We start from the raw sequence: 24736 nt of genomic DNA, 5'->3' as shown, positions 1-24736 counted from the left end.
ATTTAAGGCCGGTTTTATCAATTTTTATCACTGATATGTTAGAATTTTTTTATTTTATTCGTGCCTTCGCTTGGCGGGTCAAAAATAAAACGCGGTGGGTCACTTTGTGACCCGCGGGTCAGTGGTTCGCCATCCCTGGCCTAGGAGGTAAAGATTTTGCAATTGTAGGATAGAATCTCAGGGGACAGGAAAGCCGAAAATGTGGCTTGAGTATTTGTTGAACCACAGTCTTTCGTCCGGTTACAAGACGGTTACGATTGGGTATAGGAATAGTCAACCAGATATTTGTTTTAGATGCATAGATTTAATGGTGGAGGAAGCTTTATTTTACCAGCGGTTATGTGCACTACCTCACGATGGGGAGGACCTGCAAACCAACACAATGGCATTTGTATTCCTAACGTTTCCGCCAACGTCTAATATTTCAACACAAAATTCAAACAGTATACTCACTTGAATCCTGTAGGAGCAAGAGCGATTACATTTCCAGCGACCCATGGTACAGGTTCTAAGAGCGATAAGGTTGTTGAACCTTTTAGTACGGTTTCTCGAAGTTTCGTTTTTACAACACCTGCGTCAAGACCATGTATCTCACATCTTCCAAGGCAGGCTAAGACTTTTGCTCCAAGAGCTAAAGAACCTAGAAATGTGTTTTATCATAAGACCATATTGTTTCATCCTGCCTAAAATTATTTTAATTTTTTATAAATAAATTGATATCAAAATTTTTAATTTATCATTAGTGCTGGAAATTTTTGAATACCTGATGATTTCAGAACCTGATGGACTATTTTTTTTTTCTAATTGGAACTCGAATACTTGGAAGGTATTAAAATTACTGAAAGAATATAATCCATCACTCAGATAGTTCGCTGAGTTGTTACTCCCAATAAGAAACACTAGGAAGAAAAGTGAATAGCATTTTGAAAATATGGCTTGACAAAAAAGTTTGAAGGCTCCACTACAAAGCATATGACTCAAATAGAAAATTTTCGTATGAATAAATTCGGATAAATTACTATTCAATTCGAAAAGCACAGCTTTGCTGTTTTAAAATTATCAAGCTTCTGCTAGAACTATCACAAAAACTCACCAGTTGCATCCAACTCTTCACTTGTAGTGTTTCCACGAAGTGTAAAATCCACTACACCAGGATGTGGATCACTGTCATCCCAACCAACGTACAATGAGCCCTAGAATTTAGAATATTGAAAAGAAAGCATAACATGATACAGAATTGATTGAATTGACAGCTACAGTTTCGTTAATGTCCACGGAACGAATAAGTTCTAATCAACTGACAAATGTCAGCATTTGAGTTTTTAAATGCAATTAATTATGTGTGAATAGATTGCTCGACTCATCACCAATAGGGTGATTTACTTGACTGCTTAGTCAGTTACAGCTTCCTCCTTAAGTCCATGCATCTAAAAAAATAACTGGCTATCTAATCCCATACCCGACATGGACTGGTAACCCAACAGGAAGCTATGCTAGGCCATATGATCAACCCACCTGATAGGCTTTCCCCCTGTAGGGTGAATACGAGAACCTGTCCTATACTCTTCACTGCAGAGTTGCATTATCCCTCTTTTTGACATTAAGTTTACATACCTGTACAACGATGTGTGTAGCAGATAGTGCCATTGCCGGAACTGCAGGATCTAAACTCACTGTTCCGCGTATAAAAACTTTATTAAGCCTTGCCTGTGGCACAGCCCACACAACCCAACAATCCTCTGGAATTGTGGCATTGGGGCTGTCTTCAGCTGAATCTCCCTGAAATCAGGTGAAAAGTTATTTTCAAAAGATTCCACGGCATAATAAGAATTAGGGCTTAGAATGTGGATGCAGGCATGAGGCAAAAAAAATTAATTTCATCATATACGCCTACCCTAATAAATCCTGATTTTGTTTACCTTTTAAGGCTGAGAGGTAAAAGTTATGGCTCAAAAAGTGGAATCTTGCTATTTGTCTTTCTATCCCTATTTTGTTAATGCTGTATTTTACTTTAGTTAAGTTAAATTGCATTATTTCGAAATATTTTTAAACTTTTGAAATCTACTTTTTGCTTCGAATCAATATGATTAGATATAGTAGAAAAAATATTGAAAAATAACTCTTGCCTCAAATACGAAACAATCACTGTGTGTGGTAAGATCTGAAACAGTCGTGTAATTGGCTGGAAGTTCTCGAGCTCGAGGCAAACCAGATGTGCTGAGTGGCTGAATGCAGTCTTTGTAAAAACACCTAAATTGTGGATGGTTTTTCTCAACACAAATTCCAATTAAACAGACTAAACTATAGCTGATTATCGTACATTAGTATTTCAACTAAACCCAAGAAAATTAAAAAATATATAATGAAATTCCTAATTAATATATATTCATATACATACATATTGACAAATAGTTGTCAAAACACTAAAAATAATATTTGTAAAATAAAATTTGGTAGTTATCGGATCAATAAATATTACTATAAATAAATAAAACATAAAAACAACCGATTCTTATAAGCCTCTTTATAGGCATACTCATGTCTCTTCCTCCAAACAAGGCTCAGGATAAGATACCACTGATATCTAACTATTCAAGAGTTTGCTGCACACTAACACAAATGTATTTCTGTAACGTTACAGAAATATATTTGTGTTAGTATTGCAGCAAGACTCTTGAATTGAATAGAATAGTCATTTTCACTCTTGCTACAGCATCCTTGCGTTATACGCATACGGATCCACCAGCGCAAAAGCATATAAAGCAAGGAAAGGTAGTTAGTTTCACGTAACCCCAACTGTTAGTTACGATATATAACAATATGTGATGAGATACTTATTATTTGCAAAGACCAGTCTTTCCAGTCCAGCATTTCCTACCCGATTTATTACCCCCTGAGTAAGGTGAGGTCGCATGGGTCCAAACCCAAGATGTGTAATCTTTAAAACTTTAATCGCTAGGTCATCTTGCTTTAACATTACCTGTAATATTTGGGTGCGACCGAGTATGTCTCCCAGTCAGTTGGAGTTGTAGATTCCTCGTCTTCATTCTTGACCATGTATTCTACCATCTTATCTTCCGCACTGTAATACCATGCCAGATGTGAACTGGCTGCTGTTAATTTTTCCATTTCCTCCATGGTCCTATCGTCATTATCATGCATTGTAATTCTAATTTAAACAAAATGAAAGTATTGTAACAAGATAGTTAAACAAAGAAAAAGAATAAGTGTCAAAGTTGAAATTTTTCTTTTATTCAATCGATCGATTGTTGGCACATTATACAAAGCACTAACTCACAAAGAATGAAAAATTTATATGTCAGAATTGAATTTTGAAAATTAGGGCTTCAATAAAAAATTGATGTAATCACTTCAACCACTGGCGTACAAAAAAAAACAAGATGACAGCAATTCCAAATTTTCGTCTGGACTGATTCGAATAATTGGCTATTCGTTTTGATTCAAATATTTGATGGGAAATGCCCATCCTTGATTGTAATGATTACATCCTAGATTATTATGGCTTCCTCCACCATCAAGTCCATGCTTCCAAAAAACAAATAACTAAAACTAATCCCATACTCGACATGGACTGGTAACAGGACGAGAGGCCGTGGTTTGCCATATGGTTAAGTCGTCTTTTCAGCTTTCCCTTCACATGGGATAAATATGTGGATCCTATCCTATAACATAAATTAATGAATGAACAAAACTAAAACTAACTTGTCAGGCTTTTGATTGACTGGATGTTTTATGATCAGATAGTCACCGTGATTGAAATCATATAATCCTGCATTATAAGTCAAGTTGGAGATGTGCTCGCCATTTTCAAACCAGCATTTATAAGTTTCACGGCTACGAAGTAAGAGCATCCATCCTAAAGATACAATGAAGAATTCAAATCGCTCCAATATCATAAAACAAAAATTTGAAACTCATTTTTATTCTCAATTTGGGGTTGTTTTCTATAATAAATAGCAATATGACAGTTAAAGATTTAATAAATTTTCAAGTTTTTATCAACCACAATAATATTTCATATACCGTATTTCACAGACCGTAAGACACACTTTAAATTCTTTTTATTTCAACTATTGATCGTGCACCTTATAAGCCGGTGCGTCTAATGTATGGATCAGGTAGTGCTTTATGCTTTATTTGCCCACACTCAAAACCAGTACCAGTACAATTTGCGCCCAATAGCCCGGTACATCTCATGGTCCGTGAAATACAGTATTCAGCAGGCCAGCATCCTTCATAAATTTTTTTGCCATTGATTCAAAAGTGATGACAAATCTTTTCAAATAAAGTATACACCCAAGTGACCCAAACATGCCCTCACTAATTAAGTTTTGCTTCTAATTATACAATGATTGATTTGGTACATACTATATGTTTAAGGTTTTTAAAGTAGGTTTCAAATATGGATTAGGTTGAAGAATTTGAATACATTGGGCAGTTACTTACCGAGTCTAATTTTCACATCATAAAGTTTTAAATCACATCAAGTCTCACCTAATTTATGTGTGAGTCTTTTCTTTTGATATGTGGAAAATGTTGTGCCATACTGGTTTTCACAAATAAAATCTTGGTATTCCAGAGAAGATGGGGCAACGTTATTCATTGCAAAACGATGAAAGTCAACAGTCCAATCGCAAAGTCCTGTTGAAATTGCATCAGTTGCACCATACAAAGGGTTTGTAGATTCCTGCAAGAAAAATCGCAAATAAAATGAATTTTTGTACTTTTGCAAGTCACAAATAAACGATTAGTACATTGTGTTAAGAATTTATCTCAAAACAAAATAAAAAAAGTTGATTGTGAAAGTACTGAAAAATTTCACAGATACATGTATTGTAATATATTGTTAGATAGTCCAATGCCAAATACCGTAACTTCCAACTTATATAAGAATGAATATACTAATGAATAAAAATTGTATTTCGAATTCTAAAATGCTACCTCACATATTCCAGTTGCAGTACTTCCAGCAATATGGGAACCCCATGGTACCAGTTTTTTGGGAACTCCTAATCCTGTGAATGTACCATCAACGTCATTGTAAACAACCTCATGCACCCAACTCCACGTAGTGCGTACTGGTGAATTCGTGAATGTGAGTTCTGTAATTTAGAGAGGTTTTACTAATAAAGAAAAAACATTTAATTTGTTTTACTCAGGAAGGGCTAGGTGCCCCGGACAGCATGTTTGAGTATTTATCCTATCCCAATATCCCGGTTGAAATTAAATCCATTCAGACAATCCAGAGCCACACATCACAGACCAGCCAGCCATGTCATTTAGTGTGGACCTAGTCAACACTAAAAGTTTTCTCCATCAATCATGAAATCCTAATTCGACAGTTTATGTTTAAAAGGGGGCTCAATTGGGTCAAAATACATATTGTTATTTACTCTTGTAGCTGCATTAATTTTTTTGCTCTAAGGCTAAGTGATACCCTCATTCTCCTAGGTTGCATTTCTTGCGGCGATCTGGTCATCGCTAATGTATTCCGTTGCTGCATTATATTGTGACTGATACTCCTGTATTGTTGCTGCTTGATTTAATTCGTTGTGTACATAAAAAAAACTAAATCCAGCTAGATGTCTAAAGTCGGTTATATGGCCCACCGACAAAAATGATCTATGTTAATTGCTAAAATCAATGACAGTAACAAATATGAACTCACTTTCAAGGAAAACATTAAATCCGCCACAGAATTTTGTACAGGTGCCAGAGATGACCGTTATTGCAAAAGTTGGTCCCCTCCAATTGATGAAGTTGACACCATATATGTATATACCTTGGGACATGGGCACTTTCTGTTTAAAATAAGACATAAATGTGAATAATTGATGACATTTTCTATAAGTGGGGAGAGCGATAGGGGGTTGAAATATGACATAAACTTATTCAATTCTATTAGTAGTTACTATTTCTTAACAGTGTTGGATAGAAGTCCCGAAATCCCAAGTTTAAGTCAAGCCCAATCATAGGTAAGCTGAATCCAGAGTCAAGTCTGAAGTCTGGCAGTTGGTTAAGCACAATTCTGAGCTATTCCAGTTAGATGACTGGAGCAATTTGACTCAAATCGAGTCGATTCAATGACTGAGAGCTTTGAGCTATCAAATTCATAACAGATATCTCTACAATCTGTGTTGATCAGCAATGAGACCAATATATATGAAACAACTTGCATGTAAATGGCCTATCATAACATTATTGTAAAATTGCCACTACATTAATCCTATAATCCATTAACTGGATAACCAATACCAGTTTTATGAAAACATAACTTTTATATTGTAAATGCAATTCCATGCTTATTATTTTGAATGATTTTTTGAGCTTATTCACATAAGTTTTTATGAAAAACAATAACAAGTATTTGATAAGAAGATATTTTATCATAGTCAATGTCATTTTATTTCACTCATTGACTCAATGTCCGGCCTAATGCAAATAACATAGGAAACATGTTCGATCTCTTTTGTTTTGGGAATTACTCTGCCGACATTTAGAAGGTTCTGAGCTAATGATTCGGTGTGAAAATGTCTGGATTCCTCAATGTCTATCTATGCTCCAAGCCCTAATATATAAATGATAAACGTAATTTGTTTACTATTTAAGCTGTCTAACCAGCTTTTTCCATCAAGTATATATTAAAAATATTCACTATTGTAACTTACAATTGCAGTTGGTGTAGATGTCATTCCGAGGCTTGCTGCCCAATTAGACTCTCCAACTAGCCAGGAATCACTAACCCTTGCTCCACGAAATGGATCATAATTAACATTTCTGCCAGTAATTGTCTTTATATCCATAGCAGAATCTTCATTAGTAGACAACATGAAGTTTTGAAATTGTATAGCTCCACCAATAACCCACTCAGCACCCTTTTCACAATGCCAGGCTTTGAGCGAATCAAACTTTGCAGCGATTGGAAGTGAACTGCTGCAACTGTGGTAAAAAAAGAGTAAGAATGAGAATCAAGAGTGAAATTCAAAATACTATGACCAGGATAGGTTTTCATATTTATCCAGAGAACATCATAGGTGTAAAGAATGAGTATGATTGACTACATTAGAAGATGTTGATTCTAAAACATAAAACCACTCTACATGTGGACCATGTTCTACCGCACGCTCGCCACCGCATTTCTGATTACCCGCCTTTTGATCACAGGTTCGAATCTCGAGTGGGGATAATTATGTGCGAGAGGATTGCTGAATTTCACCCCGCTATAGAGTGGTTCACAAAGCTGCTGGTCGGATATGGCTCCCTCCACCATCAAGTCCATGCATCTGAAACAAACGGCTAACTAATCCCATACCCGACATGGACCGGTACGATAAACGGACAAGACGCCATGGTTTGTCATATGATTAAGCTGTGTTATCGACTTTCCTCTCCCCCGAGATAAACATGTAAAAATCATAATATAGTGACTGCTTGCTTAGAGCATTGTTTAGAGAAAAAACACCCGATTGATTCATACCTATCGCCTTCCATAGGTTCATAAATCTTGAAAATCCACAATCCGAACCATCCCATTGAATGAGCGGTGTTGTTTTGGAATACTCCAAGTGGGACATGTTGTTGACAAACAAGTTCAGTGAAGGATGGACCGTCAGGGTGCGCATGCATACGATACCAGAAACCAAAATGAGTTCCACCAGCTGCGTGATTGTGTCTAACAATGTTGTTTGGATTGGTAATCCAAAAAGCCGCTGAAATGAAATAAACATGCAATAATCGTAACAGAATATATTTACTTCAATACTGAAACTGTCGAACAGAGAAAAAAATAATGCAATATTCTTGCATCGACTTATTGTGTGGTAACATGGAAAAACCACCATTTCCAATACTAAAAACTTATCGCCAAGTCGAATCATTAGTATTTATTTGGAAAAAATCCAATCTAACCTGGTGTAACGTCATCATTGAGCAGCGACGAACTTGCTCTGGTAAAAACCGCCAGATTATATTGTATTATATTGTTGGTTTCAATTCCATCTTCAACGAAATAGTTTCCTCCCATTACATTATATGCCACATTTTGTTCAACAAGTAGATTGTGTGTCCCTTGATTAATACAAAATTAATGTATTGTCATGTAGTCAGAATCCCATTCTCAACACAAAACACAGCGCATGTAATTGGATTGGTTATTTCAATTCCAACTTATTTAAGATGTCAATGAGAGATGGTCATTCAATAAAAATACTGATAAACCAAAAGTGTGACGGTATTGTGCGTAATAAGTGATGTCATTGTACTGTGTGAGGAGGCATGACCAGTGGTGCGATTAAAGACTTTAATAACAGGTTCTCTTTTGTATAGAACTCACTAACAATGAATTCCCACAATATTTTTTCCCACATAATATTTTCTTCTTGGTAAAAATAACCTACCGTGGATGGTTACTGCGCGATTGAAGGATTGGTGAATTGCACACCCGCGCACATAAGCCTCCGACATGTTCCCCATCAAATGCCAGTGAATTGGATATCTAAATAAATAAATAAAAAAGGTGCCAGATCACTGCCAGCATCATGTCTCAGGAATAATTAATAATATGAATGGCATAGTGAGAAACAAAAGTTTTAACAAATATCTCTATCTTCAGCTTACCAATTTTTGAATAATAATATTAGGACTTTTAAATAGTCATTTACTGTCTTTTTCCAGGGTCTAAAAATTTGATTGTACCCCTTGTGACATACTTCTCTCACTTTTCACATTGTTTTTGAGTTAAGGGAGATATGTTATCGTGGAACAAATGGTCAAGATGAACATGTGAAAGTGGAATTCATGCTATGTTTTGGGTTAAAATAGATATACCGTGATACTTTGGCAGAAGGATAGATTATTCATATAATTGGGACAAGTGTGGGGCAAGTGAGACAAATGTGAGACAAGTGGGACACAACATTTTTGAGAAACCCCCTATTCTTGATAATGTTGATATTATATTTTGTCTCAAATTTAAATAACGCGTACTTACAGATGCATTACCTACACTGAATTTCAAATATATTCAAATTGTAAATTGGTATAAAATGGTAAAAAACAAAATTTAATACCTGCCAAGTCTGAACGCCTGTCCAACATAATTCAATTCTACATATTCAAGACGAGCTAGTGCGAGGGGTTGATGGGGATCGGTTGCAGGTTGTTTCGAATGTATCATGATGGATGCACCAAATTCATCCGATCCCATCTCTTCACCAAATCGGCCCTAAACAAACGATTTATCTTTTTTTCAAATTCATTATTCATTCAAAAGATGATGTTCTATTTAGAATTATTTAATTAGTTTGTGAAACATTTGGAATCATAAACACATTGCGTGCCTATTTGACCTCTGAAGAAATTCAGGTTGGAGATCTTCCCACTAATTACATTTTGACCTCCCGAAGTATGGCGCACAACCTGAACAAAGTATGTGTACCAGGTCAGGGTTCAGGTTATGCGACATCTTGGTGCACATACGTCAGGAGCACCTTACATCTAAAGGTACGGGGAACAGGTACTCACAGGTCTCATATACTTATATGCCAGCGTTTACCAACCAGGGGGGAACGTTTATTATTATTTTTTTTTTTGGTGGGGGGGGGGGGTAAATTTTATTTAGCTCATTAATATTGAAATATGTATTTATGTTTATTTATTATACAGAGTTTTGCATATAACTAGCTAATGATCCAATGAATATTGAACAAATAATGAAATAATGATTTAGGACATAGTGAGAAACGAATGAAAAGTTTTCAATATAAGCAAAGGAGGAAATGTATCAGAAAAGGTTGGAAACCAATGTTCTTTGCAGTTCAACCTACTTGGAAACAGGTTTGAGTTGCAAACATTCCAGTATTGAAACCATCTGCACATGCTTCAATTACATCATGCCAGGACTTGTCACTCGATCCTTGGAATTTAATGTTTCTTGTCAACAAACCGACTTCAGCTATGAAAACAAAATTATTGAGGTTATTATTGAAGCATTGGTATGAGAGAAAGTACAAGTCATTTCATAACAAGATATATGGACATGAAAGCCAAAACAAAGTAGTATTGAATCTTTTACAGTACCAGTTTGTTAAATACGACCGCGAAATCGCCATACATATAAAATTTTAATTTTGATGTCATCACACAAATTTCAAAGTGAAAAACGAATCCCATAGAGCCAACACACATTTTTGAAATAAATAAAAAAAAAAGCCTTCTAGTGACAACAACAATCTTTAATCACTAAAAATTTCAAAACAATTGGTCCAGTAGTTTAATAAGGAAAAAACAACAACAAAAAAAATCAAAAAAATGACCAATACGTCCATTCCGTGTCCAATAAATGTGAATACCACGGGAATTACCTCTGTATTGGAACGTTACTGGTCCTTTTGGTGTTTCATAAGTTTCTTCAATTCCCAAATGCCGATGAGCAAGTGGTTGTGCCAATGTTAAAGTCATTCCTGAAAAACATACAAGTTGGACGTTGAGAAATAAATAGAAAGAAAACAGATTGCCTGTAAATAATTATGATTATGGCTTCACACTAACACAAGTTTCTTAAACGGCACTTACTCGCACATTTCGCTAAGTACAAGCAGCCACTGACGTGTCAAGTTATGCATGGATGGAGCTACTGTTATTTGAAACATGAATTTTCTGGCCTTTCTCTGCCTACCCAATTTATTACTCCCTGGGTATGATGGGGAACTTGGGGCTCGAACCCAGTGATATGAGATGCCATGGGAATAGCTACCCAGTTATTGGTTCCAGACGCATGGACTTAGAATTATTCACATTGTTGCCGTAATTAACTAATTTAATAGATAGATTTAATAGCTAATAATTTTTTCCAAAAAAGCAAAATTTTATTTTCCATTCATTATTGTTACCGTCAGTTGACACTGCTGCAATCTCTGCCTCTTCATTTTCGCTTTGGCTGTGACGGAATCCGGTCGATGCAACCACGACAGTACTTCCAACTGCCCACGCAACTGGAGTTTGTAATTGAAGCTAAAGAGAATTTTTTTAATTAGGTAACACAGGCGGGGAGTGTCCTATGAATGACAATCTGGGATGGCCAAAACCGAATATTTGACTATTCCGAATACATTCTGAAAAAATATTTATGACTATGGAATATCGAATACATTCCAAATTGGAGGCAGCAAGTTCATGTGCGAAATTACGTAAATCATAATATTTTCATGTTGATCATTTCTGGAAATGACATATAATATAAAGGCCATTGTTTTCTCAGTGTTTTTGTTACCAGTTAAGATATCGTACGTTCGATCTGCTTGTCTGATGGTTCGAAATCTCTAATTTTCAAGAAAAAATTATTCTAAATTAATCCGGAATTCAAAAATTTTCTATATTTAATATAATAAAACCCAAATGTACTCGAATATTGATTTTTTGAACATCCCTTGACTGATAATAGTAAAACATAATACCTGTGTAGCCCCACTTTCGACTGTTTGAGCGAGTAGAACCCATGTATTGTCTATGCGTTTTCCGTGCATATCCAAAACCCCTTCTCTGACTCCTAATGTCTTAGCACCGTAGATTGGTAACTCTTGAGAGCGTAAATGCCCGTGCATTGTGATTAGTGCGTTTGATTGGTAAGGTTCCTCTTCAGTGCCAATCTTTAGTATAAAGTCGAATTTAAGATTCACAAAAAGTATCAAAAAAGAAAACAAACGAAGCAATAACATTATCCGAAAATAATAAAGGTTGTTAGGCATTATATTGTTTACTTCCCCTAGCTCAATTTACGAATCGTGATGAATCCAGCCAAATGCCGTAATGTTCTGTTAATGCCAACAGAAGTACGAGACTCATTCTCCGATCTAATCAAATTGAACCGCTTCAAGTCTTACTTCAACCCGTATTGACTCAGCGTAATGCACCACAAGAATTCTGTAGTAAGTTGCTATTATCACAAATATCACATCAGTGGTGAACTGTACCTTTATTTGTGCGAGTGCGTGCAACCTTGCTTTAAGCAAATTTACTTGGGATAAATTGCATGTTAATACCTCCTTGATTTCAAAATGTGATACCACAGCATTATTCCTAACTTGAATATAATTGTATTTGAATATAAAGAAACTGGCGTAACTACCAGTGTCTATGATCAGTTGGATATATATAACACATTTTTATACGTTTTAAATAGTTTTATCGCTGATAACAAAATATCTACCAAGACCTAAATTTGAAAACAGTTCGTTCCAGCAAAATGAAAAGCTGAGGAGAATATTGTGTGGTATTCATCACTATTCGCGAGTATTTAAATCCAATTTATTATATTAGGTCAATTAATAATATATTTAGAATTGTTACCTGTAATTTTCCACCGCCCACGATTAATATATTCTCAGCTTGTAGATGAGTTACGTCTGATCTTCCGTCTTCGAAAATCACTGTACCGCCTTGTATAAGAAGCATTTTCAGTATGTTGGTTGATGTATCAAGAAGAACGGTCTGACCCTATTAAAATGGAAACAGTGTTACTAACAAAAAAAGTTACTGCTTTTCAATCCATAGTAGGTAATCCAATTACATATACTAACATTATAGTATTTCAAGTGATTCTTAAACCAAGCACGAATTACGCATCCCAAAATAAGGTTGTTTTGTTTAATTTCATGACTGAATACGTTATCTAATTTTAATAGGTGTTACTGGAATTAGATAAATACGGATGAAAAGATAACAAACCAGAATAAAATATACTGAGAACTCACTTCATAACAAAATTTGATTGTAACGGGACTTTATGAGCTTTCAAAGGCGCGTGAATAGTTGGTAAATTGGGCTATATATTCGATGTAAATGCAACAAATTAAAATACATGTCTCAAACGCCCATTCTACTCGTAAATACCTCTTGAACGACGACAAATTCTCCATCTTGTGGTAAAGATTCTCCACCCCATGTAAAAACAGACGACCATCTGTCGATGTATTCAAAATTATCACCAGCAACGCTCGCCAATCCATGAGATCCCGATCGAGCTAAAACCTTTGAAAAAAAAACTAACTTTTATTCGGAGCCATATGAAAATTTAAGTTGCGGCATAACGAATTCGTCAATTGCAGTTGCAGTCATTTAGGTATTAGAATAATGAATAGCATACAGCTATGGCCGAGTTAGTTGACCGTTAGAAATAACTCCTAAACGTATATCGCAACGTTGAGTTCTTAATAAATAGAATAGCAATAGCCATCAGGATATAGATCTGTTTGTAGACACACATAGTGATCCTTCAGATCTTGAAACCCTGAAGTGAAGCAATGGGTAATTTTAAGAAAAGTACATCACGATACATTAGAATCATGTAGTAAGCATACAAAACTAACTACATATTTTTAACAGTAAACAACCCTTACTCTGGTTTTGGTAGTTCCTGAATGAGAGTTTGTTGTGCATTGGAAAGAGGTTTCAGTAATAGAATCTGAATCTAAATCACAGACGCTTCCAGCGATGGTTACTTCAGAAATTCCACTGAAAAGAAGAAAATTAAACGTAGAATACAAATTAAACAAAGTAACTTTAAATTCAATTGTACCCAACGGCCTATAGTGGGCAATGCGTTATGCTTAACTATGCCAACATCACAAGTTTGAAATTTCGGGATCAAATCCCATCAAATTCATCAGGGTGTAATGAATCTGTTAAACAATACCAAACCAAAAAAACTTCGATTCTTTGACAGTATGGTGGGTTTGTGAGGGTAAGTATCTGTAAGTCTGTAAGAATGGTCTCTGCAGTTGGTGGAAAAGCCATATTCAACCAGTGTTTGTGTGAAACATCATGTACCGAAAGCTTGCTCGAAGACTCATTGGCTCATAGAGTCACGTTGTAAGAAATATTCCCAAACATATTCTCTATAACTACATACCTCAGGCCGGTTCCTTCCACGGTTAAAACTGTTCCTCCTCCAGTTCCGCCAGTCGCTGGGGAAACTGATGTAATTGTCGGAGAAATTGACTCGTCGTATTGATAATCTGCAGTCAGTGAGACACTGTCCGTATCGGAATTTTTTACTTGTACATCGCATTGTTTGCCTGTAATAAATTTTATATCGAAGTTATGATTTTAAAAAAATTGGTAATAATAGCGCCGGGTGTCCACGAAAGTCTATACTTGCCCTATACGTTTGTTCCACACCTGTGCTTTGTTTGTCCCACTACTGTTCCCCATCTATTCCACTTGCCCTACTTGTCCCATTCGCCCTACATGTTTCCCATTTGTCCGACACTTGCCAAATTTGTCCCAGTTTCCCTACACGTTCCGCATTTGTCACACACTTCTCCCATTCGTCACAAATTTGTCCCATTTGTTCGGCAATTGTCCCACACTTAACCCGCACCTGTTCCGAATGTCCCACCCTTGCCGCACAACTATCCCACTAGTCAGTCTCTCACTTGTTCCACTTGCCATACTTGCCCTATTGCTCCATACTGTCCCAACCTCGTCCCAATTCGTCTTTCACTTCTCCCATTTGTCTCACACTTGTTCCCCGTGTCCCCAATTGTGCATCTTGTCCTATACTTGAACCGCGCTGGTTCCACACTTATTCCTTGTCCCACTCTTGTCCCACATTTATCCCACTTGCCCCTCACTTATCCCACTCGTCGTACACTAGTTCACTTATCACCTTGTTCTCATAGGATATAACTAAGGGTCATTATATAGATCCTTGTTTCTAAAGGAACTCATTTTTAAACGGTACGTACCTTCGTCCGTTGCTGGCGTCTCACATGTGATTGACGTTGCCTGGACTTCAGAAATTTCGCACTTTTCTCCACAAATCTCAACAACAGATTCTGCTGCAAATCCGTCTCCCGCAATAGTCACCACCTGACCGCCACCGATAGCCCCTGAAACAGGAAAAAAATCTGATGAAGCAAAATTGAATACTCTAACAGTTCTGTCTACCACCTAATTAAATGAAAGTAAAAATGTAAACGAACAAATCAAGTCAGTCGACAAAAACAATTTGGTATCAAAAATTGAAACGTAAAAATACCTGTATCTGGAGTTATGGAAGTAATGTCGAATGTGTACTCGAACGTCGCGGTTCCAGCAATTGTAGCATATCCAAGTTCGGCTATTTTCACTGATACAGCAGCGGCCCCACCGTATCGTGCACCAAGAGTGCATTGCGTGCTGGTATCAGATGGTGAAGTGACTTCGCACGGCACACCACCAATGGTTACTAAGGGTGCGCTGCCAATCTGCGTTCCGGTCAAGGTGATCGTCTCTCCAGCCTTAGCTGCCAAAATAAAAAAGACATTGCGTAAGTAATTTGTAGGGTCTTGGGACCCCCACATTTATGTGGCGTTCGCGGGTATTATTTTTTGTATTATTTGTTGAGCTTTTGAGGCAATGGGGTGAATGTAGAAATTTAGAAAGAATACAAAAGAGCTGTTTGTTTGAGCTAGTTTTCTAATCAAAGCTTGAAAATATATCCACCAAAGTATTTGGATAAAATATTAGAGATATATTATATATATGTGTATGAGAGAACGGAGCAGTAGTCATTCTACTCCAATTCCATAAGCTATGTAATAACGAATAATATATTATGAATTTTACCTGTGCTTGGCTCGACAAGGGTTACAGTTGGAGTTGCATCGTTTGAGTAATCAAAAGTTTGCGGGCCGTACTGGACATTGTTTGATGTAACAATGAGTTGAGCCTGTCCAGCAGAATGGGCTGGAGTTGCAATTTTCAGTTCGCTTGGTGAGACTGATAGAACAGTACATGCGGCTCCTGTGTCTTCAACAACAACTGATGTACTACCCTCAACAAAGCCGTTTCCTGGACAGAATAAATATAATAGTTTTCAAATTTCGATGATCTGGTACCTAATTTTACGAAAATAGTATAGCGTACTCAAGACAATTTAGCATTTTTTTGGTAGAGATTAGTGGTTAAAGAAATGAACGTGAGTCTGCTGGAATCGCAGGGTTTAAATCCCATGCTCACCTCATGGTGTAATAAACTGGGTAGATAATACCTAACTGGATGCAAAATGCAAGATTTGGAAGCGACGTCGGTTGATAAATTCCCCAAAGCAATCTCACTGATAACGACATTAATACCAAACTAAACTTCCACATCTTTCGAATTATACCTGGATATTAGAATTCGGGTGTCGGTAATTGATAACCCGATTTCTTATCCCTAGTAAAAAAGAACGACCTGATTTCCTTTCCTCGGTAAAAATGGAGGATCCTTTCTCCCTCGTAATTTGTGTATGGTCGACTTTTAATGGGTGAAAAAACTATGAAAAACTAACCTTGAATAGTAACTTCTGTTCCGCCGTTTATGCTTCCAGTGGCAGGGTCCACACTGCTTATCTCAGCTGTACTTGTAAAAACTGGCGCGCTTGTTCCAGGATCAGCGTTACCTATAATTATATTCAGAATATATATCCAATAAAAGATGTGCTTGCTTAGAGGACAGGGGAAAAGTGGATGTGATAGTTCAACGATATGGTAAAGCACAGTCTTGTGGTCTATAGTTAGCATTCCGAAAATCTTGTCACGCTAAATTACTCTGAAGGTACTCGAAGCATCGATCTCACAAGATCTTCGTTTTGTTCAAAGTAAAACCTTAGTAAAGTGGCAAGCAGGGCTACGAGAGTTGAAGTCAGAGTTTGTCATGTTTTCATCAGAGTCGGAGTCTTTATTTCAAATTTCCCGGGTGGGAGTCAAAATTTCAGACTTTCAATGGTGATAATTGAACCCAAAATTGCGATTTTTTTTTTCATCGATAACCTGGTTGCAAGACATCAAACTAAATAGAGTAATTGTGCTCAAAATATCATAATAAATGCTAAAGCAACAAAACTAATGTTACCCATTGCAATGATGATGTATATTACCCCAGTTTTGTCATCTAATATTCATATTCAGTATTTCTGAATTTTGTTAGCCTGCTCAATCGCGCCATCCCGGAACGTAGTATGTGTACCAAGTTAGGGTTAGGCCATAGTTTCAGGTACAAATAATACGGGAGTCACTTGGCTAGTCCCCGAACTCGTCATAGAACTAAAATAAGGAAAATTGGGATAAAATTATGGCCTAACCCTAACCTGGTACACTTACTACGTTCCGGTGTCCGCCATCTTGGTTCAAATACTTCGGGAGTACCCTATTTTTTACTAGATAAAAAAAATGAACTTGGCTATGACTATACCTTTTCCATCAACTACAACTTTTACTTGGTGATCACCAGCCGGTACATCTGCAACAGTGCAACTTATGCTTTCATCGGTAGCGGCCATTACTGTCCCAACTGTATTCCCAACTGTCACACTTACATCTGCCGCCACTGTTCCAAACCCTGAAATAAATTGTTTTAAAAAATGAAAATTAGCCGTGAATTATAACAATAAATGTAAATTGCTTTTGATAATCGAATGCATATCTGGATGTAACTCATAAAAATGGCAATGCCAAATCTAGTTTCATTATTTAACTAGTGGAATTACGTTATACATACTAGCCTAGCGCTTGAGCTTCATCAAAAATCTTTGACTTACAAATTTAAATACAGTATTTTGGAGTCTACTCTGTATTCATACCTGCTCCAGTTAGCGTAAGAACAGTCGTTCCTGTACCACTTGCTGGGCTGACATCAGAAAGTGTGGGAGTGGCGTCTGCTGAATATTGGAAACTACAAGTTCCAGTGCAAGCTGCTGTCATTACAGCCCTGGAGAAAAAAAAATTAATTTCGCGTGATATGTAGTGGATAAGTTAAAATTACAAAATGACAAGAGAGCGATACTCAAAGTATGGACAGGGTCACATCTGCACTCGTTGGCCTTAAAGCACCGAATTTGTTGAAAAGAATGGCGAACAAGCGGGACGTGGCAGGTAAGTGTGTCAGGAAACCTTTCCTCTTTAACCAGGATAAAACTACAAAATTTTGAATTAAACATTGTGTCTTATTGGACATTTAAAACAAAAGATGTAGTAGCCTCCTAGCGACTATCTTTAGGTACTGAAAAGCTGGGACTGATTGGTCTCTTTGGTAGTGGATAAAAGCGAGTTTTCTCTTTGACAATACTAACAATGAAAAACTTAAAAACAACAATTTATCAAAGCGATCCACAGGTCCATCTCGAGGTAGACCGACCTAACGGTAAACCCAGAATCTCGTGATGTTTCACGAAAACTTTGTTTTAGGTGAATGGGACTTAATGGTAGGAAACTGCAACCACGTAGTTTATTATCAGTAGCATTTTAACTTACCCATTTTCGGTGACTTCGTGAGTAATATCACCAGACCATGCTGGGGCTGCAGCTGTCACACATTGTGCCGATGTATAAGTTCTGGTGTTTTCATCTATGACACACGCCACGCTTCCAATTATCACGGATGAGGTTCCCGTAAGTCCGCCACCCTAAATATGATAACAAAACTAAAGAAAATATTCAGAAAATGAAAAGGAGAGACATGGAAAAATAAGAGAGAATAAAAAAAAGAAATACGAGAGAATGAATGAATCAGCAGGAAGCTGTGAATAGATAATAAAGAAATATATAAAGTAGATTTCCAATTATTTTTTATTTCAATTCAATAACTACTTCTAACCTACTTGTTGGCCCCCATTTTAAGTCAACCATTAACAACACATTCGAAATGATTTTGTTTTTGCCACCTTTTTGTAATAACCGTTAACAATATTACATTCAGAACAAACATACCGTGATTGTAAGGCGAGTTCCGCCGGCCAGCGAACCGCTTGCTGGAGAAACACTTGACAAGGATGGTGTAAGAGCAAAATATCGCGCGGATAGAAGACGAATGTCACTTCTAGAAGAGCCTTTATTAGCAACATTGACTGTAACTTCTTGGTTGAGTCCTAAAATAAAAGTTTTTTGCGTCATGTATTATTGATTGTAGCATTAAATAGAAGGTGGGTAGTATTTACTGATGATTATGAATTAATTACTTGATATGATGTTTCATTCCAATCATTGTTTAACGCGAATCAACGCAACTATGCATTTAGCATATTTATTCAATACCTAGAAAATATTATACTGTATATAAAATTAGAAAAAGAAAAACATAAAACCGTCCGATATGGTACTTACCTACTGAAAGGCCAGCATCCACACCAATTTTGCAGGTCACTTCTGTGGCTGTCGTCGTTCCTTCCACTGTGCAGGGCGCACTTCCGACTGTTACAGTTGTTTCTCCTGCAACTGCGGAGAATCCGGTACCTAAAAAGACCCATTGACAATTATGAATCCGACTGATAGCACAAATTAAGAATGCTTTGAAGCTTCGATTCGTCGGTAATCTAAGTTTACTCACGGAATTCCAATCTGGAGAAATATATAAGCACTCACCAGTTATAGTGACCAGAGTGTCAGAATTTCCTTGTGACGGTGATATTGAATCGATAGTTGGGGTCAGTGCAACTTCACATGCCACGGATAGTCCGTCAGCAGTCTGAGGAAAACATCATAACGAAGGGTTACTTAACATGAGAGAAAAAATATATTCGAGAGAAATGCGATTATTTAACAGAAAAGAAAAAATAGATTTGAGAGAGATGAGATTACCAAGAGAAAAAAATAGATTCGAGATAAATAAGATTCCCTAACAGCGGTGAAAAAAGATACTCGAGAGAAATGATATTACTTACCCTGACAGAAAAAATAAATTGGAGAGAAATGAAAAAAGAGAGAAACTATAGTCCTTACAGTACTGTGCAGTGTTGTACAGTAAATGTAAATTTATAGATATTTTGTGGCAAATTATCTTAAGGAAACTCATTTTTATCTCGAATCGAGAGATGAGATTACTTAACAAGAGAGAAAAATAGATTCGAGATAAATAAGATTACTTAACATGTGAAAAAAATAGACTCGAGAGAAATGAGATTCCCTAACAGCGGTGAAAAAAGATACTCGAGAGAAATGATATTACTTACCCTGACAGAAAAAATAAATTGGAGAGAAATGAAAAAAGAGAGAAACTATAGTCCTAACAGTACTGTGCAGTGTTGTACAGTAAATGTAACTTTATAGATATTTTGTGGCAAATTATCTTAAGGAAACTCATTTTTATCTCGAATCCACGTAACATATAAATATTGCATCGGCTTACTGGATATGTTGCTTCAATATCGCCAACTTTCACGGAAACCACAGCAGAAACGTCGGTTGGATCTTCAACAGTTACAACGCCCCGCATCTCCATTGAACACGCTTGGTTTGCACAACCGTAGTAGTAATAGATCCCAGGTTTATTGAATCGATACGAATAACTTCCTGAATTTAAAAATATTGTACAATTATTTGCATGTACTATTATGATTATTATGTACTATTATGAATTTTAATTGCATCGACACGTGAGACTTAATAAAAATATGTCCTACTTCTAAATGAGATTTGATACTTTTACTGTTTATTGGGGTAAATATTGTTTCGTTGAACACAAGAAATACTCAACATAAACAGCTTAGTTGTCACCACAAGTAACAGAATATAAAGTAAGGCACACGTTGCTTCTGCTACAAAGTACTGAATGACCTCTGGAGATCAGCATGACAGTATTTATACTCAGGAAGCATGCTTCAGTGGTTTCACCCACCCATGCCATACTATCATGATGTGCTGTCATTGGTCAGTTAAAGAGTCGGAAATAGAATTGAAGCACAGTTATCTTGGACCTGGATCACCTGGACAAAATGTAAATGAGAACACACAAGTAAAGATTTACTTACCAGTTGTTGATAGTGGGCCACTGTGAAAACCATTTTCGTCGTATTCAGTGCTATCAGCAGACTTAGTTGTGTATACTTGATATGAAGCGCCAGATGCCGTTAGTTGAGGTTTCCATTGCCAAGCTATTGCATCACCGACGGAGGCCTGCAATTTATCGGGGTTCCATGCGTATCCGATTCCGTGCGCTAAAATAAATATAACAGTACATAATGACTTGACTATTCGGTCATTTGAATGATTTTTTTTGTGAACTTTTCTCGGACACGAGATAGATATACTTATAAGAACCATGATATTTATAATACTAACACACAGGGCTGAGAATTTACAAATGCCTGATGATTTCAGAATTGAATCGAATATATTTTTGAATCAAATCTCGAATACTTGGAAGGATTTTGTATGTGATTTTTTATTGTAATTTGGTTTGTATTTTATTTACCAAATAATGCCTTATATATCTAATTCTATTGAACTCTTTATTGACTCACTCCATGGTCCAGTGTTATCGACCGCATGCGTTGTTCCACAGCTCCCCATGGTACATGTGATAGAAGTTGCTGTAGTTAGCGAACTGTCTATTATGCATGGTGTATCACCAATTCTGACCTGTACAGAAATACGTAATTATGATAGATACGGACGAGCCAAAAATGTCATATATTGTAGAATGAGATATTGAGAAAGTGGATAAATTTCCAAACTATTAAACGCCTTTTCTTCTAGATTTGTAGTTTTTTACAGGAAAGTTCGCTCAAAGCAAACTTATTCTCACTCGCTGAGAAAAATAAGAGATTGATCTCTGGGCGGAGCCGAGAGCTAATGAGACAAAAAACCATCATAAGAATAATAATGAGATATCATTTATATCCCGAAGAGAGGAAAGCCGATAAGACGACTTGAACATATGGTGTACCACGGTCTCACGTCCGGTTACCAGGCCATGTGCGGTATGAGATTAGTTATGCATGCAGTCATTTGTTTCAGGCCCATGAACTTGATAGTGGGTTTAGTGTGGAATTGCATAAAAATTGACGTGAGACTAAGAGAGTCGTCGCGACTCCTCATCGTTGTATCCCATATTTTGATGAACAATACCGCTTTGTGATATTTACGGAAGTGTACACACCTCAATGCCTTCAGCATCAAATCCTTTGCCAGTGAGGACCACCTGTCGTCCGCCCGATAACGATGACGTAGTCGGTGAGATATTATCTACTTCAAATGCGTATGTTATTTGGTTTGAAATTCTGTAAAAAGTGTTTCATCTTATTTTAACAGCAAGATGTACTAAAAAACGTGTCTATAATGAACTGTGTTATTTGAGAGTGCCGTCAAGCGATGTCCAATTAGAACACAAGTAAAGATATTTGATCAGTGAATTTTAAGTAAAAGCAAATACGATTGGATGAAAAAATTAACAAATGGTAAAAACTACCGATTTCCTGAAGTTTGATTTGAGACAGGATTTTTATATTCATCCCAGGAGAAGGGAAGAGTTTAATTATATGATTTTCTGCTCCCTCTCATACGGTTACCAGTTCATGATGAACTTGTCGTCTGAAGAGGCCATGACCGACCAGCGTTTACGTTGAACTACCCAAGGGATTCATACCCACGCAGGGTGATCAGATGTGCGACGGCAAGCGCAATTCAAATGCTTAGCACGATGTGACAATCACCGATTCAATATTTTTCTTCACCATGTGTAACTGACCAACATCATAGGGATTTTTATGAAATGAATCAAAAATTGATATAGGAAAAAACAACAAAAATATACTCAACGTGAAAACTTACGCAAAAGAAGCATATCCTGCGGGATATATGCGTACTCGCAAGTTGTAAGTACCGGGCGCCATGGATGGCAGTGTTACCACGATTTCGGTGTCTGACCATGATTTTGTCATGACCTCAGTGTCTCCAATGAATACTTTATTATTCTCATTGCTGTCCCCAAAGCCGGTTCCAGTAATTGTCGTATCACCACCTATTAGTATGCAATGCAGTCAATTGTACTGAAATTGGTAAACGAGTAACTTTCTGCGAGATGTTATTATAAAACAGAACGTGAACCTATGTATCGTATTTTTTTACTGTGTTGGTGTTTTTAGTATTCTTCCCCTTGATATCCTTGTTGTTGTTGTGCTTGTTTTTCTCTTTAACGCACTATTTGTCAGGATTTAGAGATTTATATTCCTTACGTACTCACGAACACTAAACAGTGAAGAGAAGGTGTCGTTTGGGAAATCCAGCACTTGTTTAAAAATTACTCAGAATTGCTCGAACGCAAGATAATCGGAAGAAATTGCACCCTTATCCAGACTTTTGCACGGACTTCGACACCAATTAAACACCAAAGAGCGGGGTTTCAAAGAAGCATGTCTCTGATCAGCAAAATTTAAGGGTGATGTAGCATAAACTTTTTGAATCTTTTTTACTCACCCAATGCATTGAATTCCGTTTGTGAAAGGTCGGTAACTTCGGTCGTAGACACACCAAACTCGAACTCAGCGTCAGATGTGGCGGAGAGAGTCCCCATAGTTGCGGTCAATACCCTTGCACCGGTAGCCGCTCCAGTTATGCAAGTCAAAGAAGTGTATTCTACTGGTGTCATAATTATACAAGTCGAATCTCCAAACTGCAATGAAATCCCACTAGAAAATCCTGTTGAACAAAAGTAACTTTGATCATTTTTAATTGATTCATTTTCACTAATTCAGACTTTTTACACCAGACTCGCTATCTGTTTCGATCTAACTTGGCAAATAAATCTCCCCCTCTTGAAAATTTCTGGCGACGCCCCTGTATATCGTGTTTCGTTTTATCGAAAGTAATTTGGTAACACAATAAGTGAGAGTTAATCTCCGCATCATTATAGAATCTTAGTGCTTCATACTCACAGTAATACAAGCCACAAACCTGTTCCAGTAACCGTAACATCAGCTCCTCCTTGTTCACTTCCCGTATTGGGGGAAAAGCCGGTGATACTCAGTGGGACATCGATATCTACAGAATTCGCATTGCCTTTTCCATTCACAGTAACAACCACGGGTTGGGTTCCAGCAGGAGATTCTCCCAGGGTGCACGTCAAAGATGTTTCAGTGGAATCTGTTACAACACAACTCACTCCCCCAACTGTTACAGAATTTTCTGTTGAGGTGGCATCAAATCTTTCACCTTAAAATGTATCAGAAAAAAATAAGTACAAATAATATTCATTTAACGCTTAGCCGAAAATTTTCGATAAGAAAAAATACCTGTTATTGTCAATGTGCTACCTTCAGGTGTTGCACTTACAACAGTAGGTGTGCTGTCTTCGGACCATTCAAAATCACAATTCCCAGTACATTTGCTCGGTACATTTTCAACCGTTACTTCGACCTGTTTCAAAGGCATTAAAATAATCTGATCAAACCGCATTAATATTATGGCTGCTTATGTTGATAATTGATTGAGAAGAATATTAGGTGAAACATGGTGAAAAATATCAAACCTTTTGATTTTCAATGAACGGCATCTTAACCATATCATTACGCCAATGTTTACCTTTAGTTACATAAAAAATAACTGTATGCTTCAAATACTTCAATGACATATTTAACGGATGAAGCTCATGGCCATACATTTCCACAATGGTTTATCAAAATTAGTTGCATATGATCTGACTATATGTGTTTAAATTAGAAATATTTTTAATTGATATTTCCAAATATTTATCGACTTAAACGTTTTGAATTTTTTTCTCTTGGGGTAAACTAGGCTGACCAGTAGAAAAAAACGTAGAAATCTTACATTATATTGAATTCAACATCATTGATAGTTATTTTGAGAATCGTTCAACTTATTTTCATCGTTTTTTCGATTTTTCAAAGTGTTACTTGGTATTGCCATTAATGTTTATTATTTTATATTTAGTTACTTTACTTGTCATAAAATTACCCTAATTG

The 24736-nt window shown here is 36.7% G+C and overlaps 1 protein-coding gene across 1 annotated transcript in view; it reads right to left on the bottom strand.

Moving 5' to 3' along the window:
• Positions 1–24736, bottom strand: part of LOC120337512 (fibrocystin-L-like) — a 65398-nt gene that overhangs the window by 20592 nt on the left and 20070 nt on the right. The window contains exons 20-59 of the mRNA XM_039405317.2: positions 24047–24170; positions 23709–23966; positions 23232–23453; positions 22587–22776; positions 21916–22036; positions 21278–21395; positions 20786–20971; positions 20164–20327; positions 19401–19503; positions 19143–19271; positions 18750–18907; positions 18294–18445; positions 17624–17751; positions 17236–17382; positions 16334–16444; positions 15628–15852; positions 15059–15304; positions 14766–14909; positions 13928–14093; positions 13416–13530; positions 12910–13047; positions 12367–12513; positions 11475–11666; positions 10911–11031; positions 10383–10481; positions 9846–9973; positions 9090–9244; positions 8418–8515; positions 7930–8088; positions 7499–7730; positions 6690–6960; positions 5690–5822; positions 4963–5123; positions 4516–4708; positions 3724–3877; positions 2981–3169; positions 2127–2250; positions 1615–1779; positions 1094–1193; positions 454–640 (exon numbers count right to left, since the gene is read on the bottom strand). Coding sequence (XP_039261251.2) covers positions 454–640; positions 1094–1193; positions 1615–1779; positions 2127–2250; positions 2981–3169; positions 3724–3877; positions 4516–4708; positions 4963–5123; positions 5690–5822; positions 6690–6960; positions 7499–7730; positions 7930–8088; positions 8418–8515; positions 9090–9244; positions 9846–9973; positions 10383–10481; positions 10911–11031; positions 11475–11666; positions 12367–12513; positions 12910–13047; positions 13416–13530; positions 13928–14093; positions 14766–14909; positions 15059–15304; positions 15628–15852; positions 16334–16444; positions 17236–17382; positions 17624–17751; positions 18294–18445; positions 18750–18907; positions 19143–19271; positions 19401–19503; positions 20164–20327; positions 20786–20971; positions 21278–21395; positions 21916–22036; positions 22587–22776; positions 23232–23453; positions 23709–23966; positions 24047–24170 — 6353 coding nt within the window. The remainder of the gene's footprint in view (positions 1–453; positions 641–1093; positions 1194–1614; positions 1780–2126; positions 2251–2980; positions 3170–3723; positions 3878–4515; positions 4709–4962; positions 5124–5689; positions 5823–6689; positions 6961–7498; positions 7731–7929; positions 8089–8417; positions 8516–9089; positions 9245–9845; positions 9974–10382; positions 10482–10910; positions 11032–11474; positions 11667–12366; positions 12514–12909; positions 13048–13415; positions 13531–13927; positions 14094–14765; positions 14910–15058; positions 15305–15627; positions 15853–16333; positions 16445–17235; positions 17383–17623; positions 17752–18293; positions 18446–18749; positions 18908–19142; positions 19272–19400; positions 19504–20163; positions 20328–20785; positions 20972–21277; positions 21396–21915; positions 22037–22586; positions 22777–23231; positions 23454–23708; positions 23967–24046; positions 24171–24736) is intronic.

Source organism: Styela clava, chromosome 1 (genome assembly GCF_964204865.1).
Source record: "Styela clava chromosome 1, kaStyClav1.hap1.2, whole genome shotgun sequence".
NCBI lineage: Eukaryota > Metazoa > Chordata > Ascidiacea > Stolidobranchia > Styelidae > Styela > Styela clava.
Note: the sequence above shows the minus strand (reverse complement) of the source record. Positions and strands in the feature narration are given on the sequence as shown.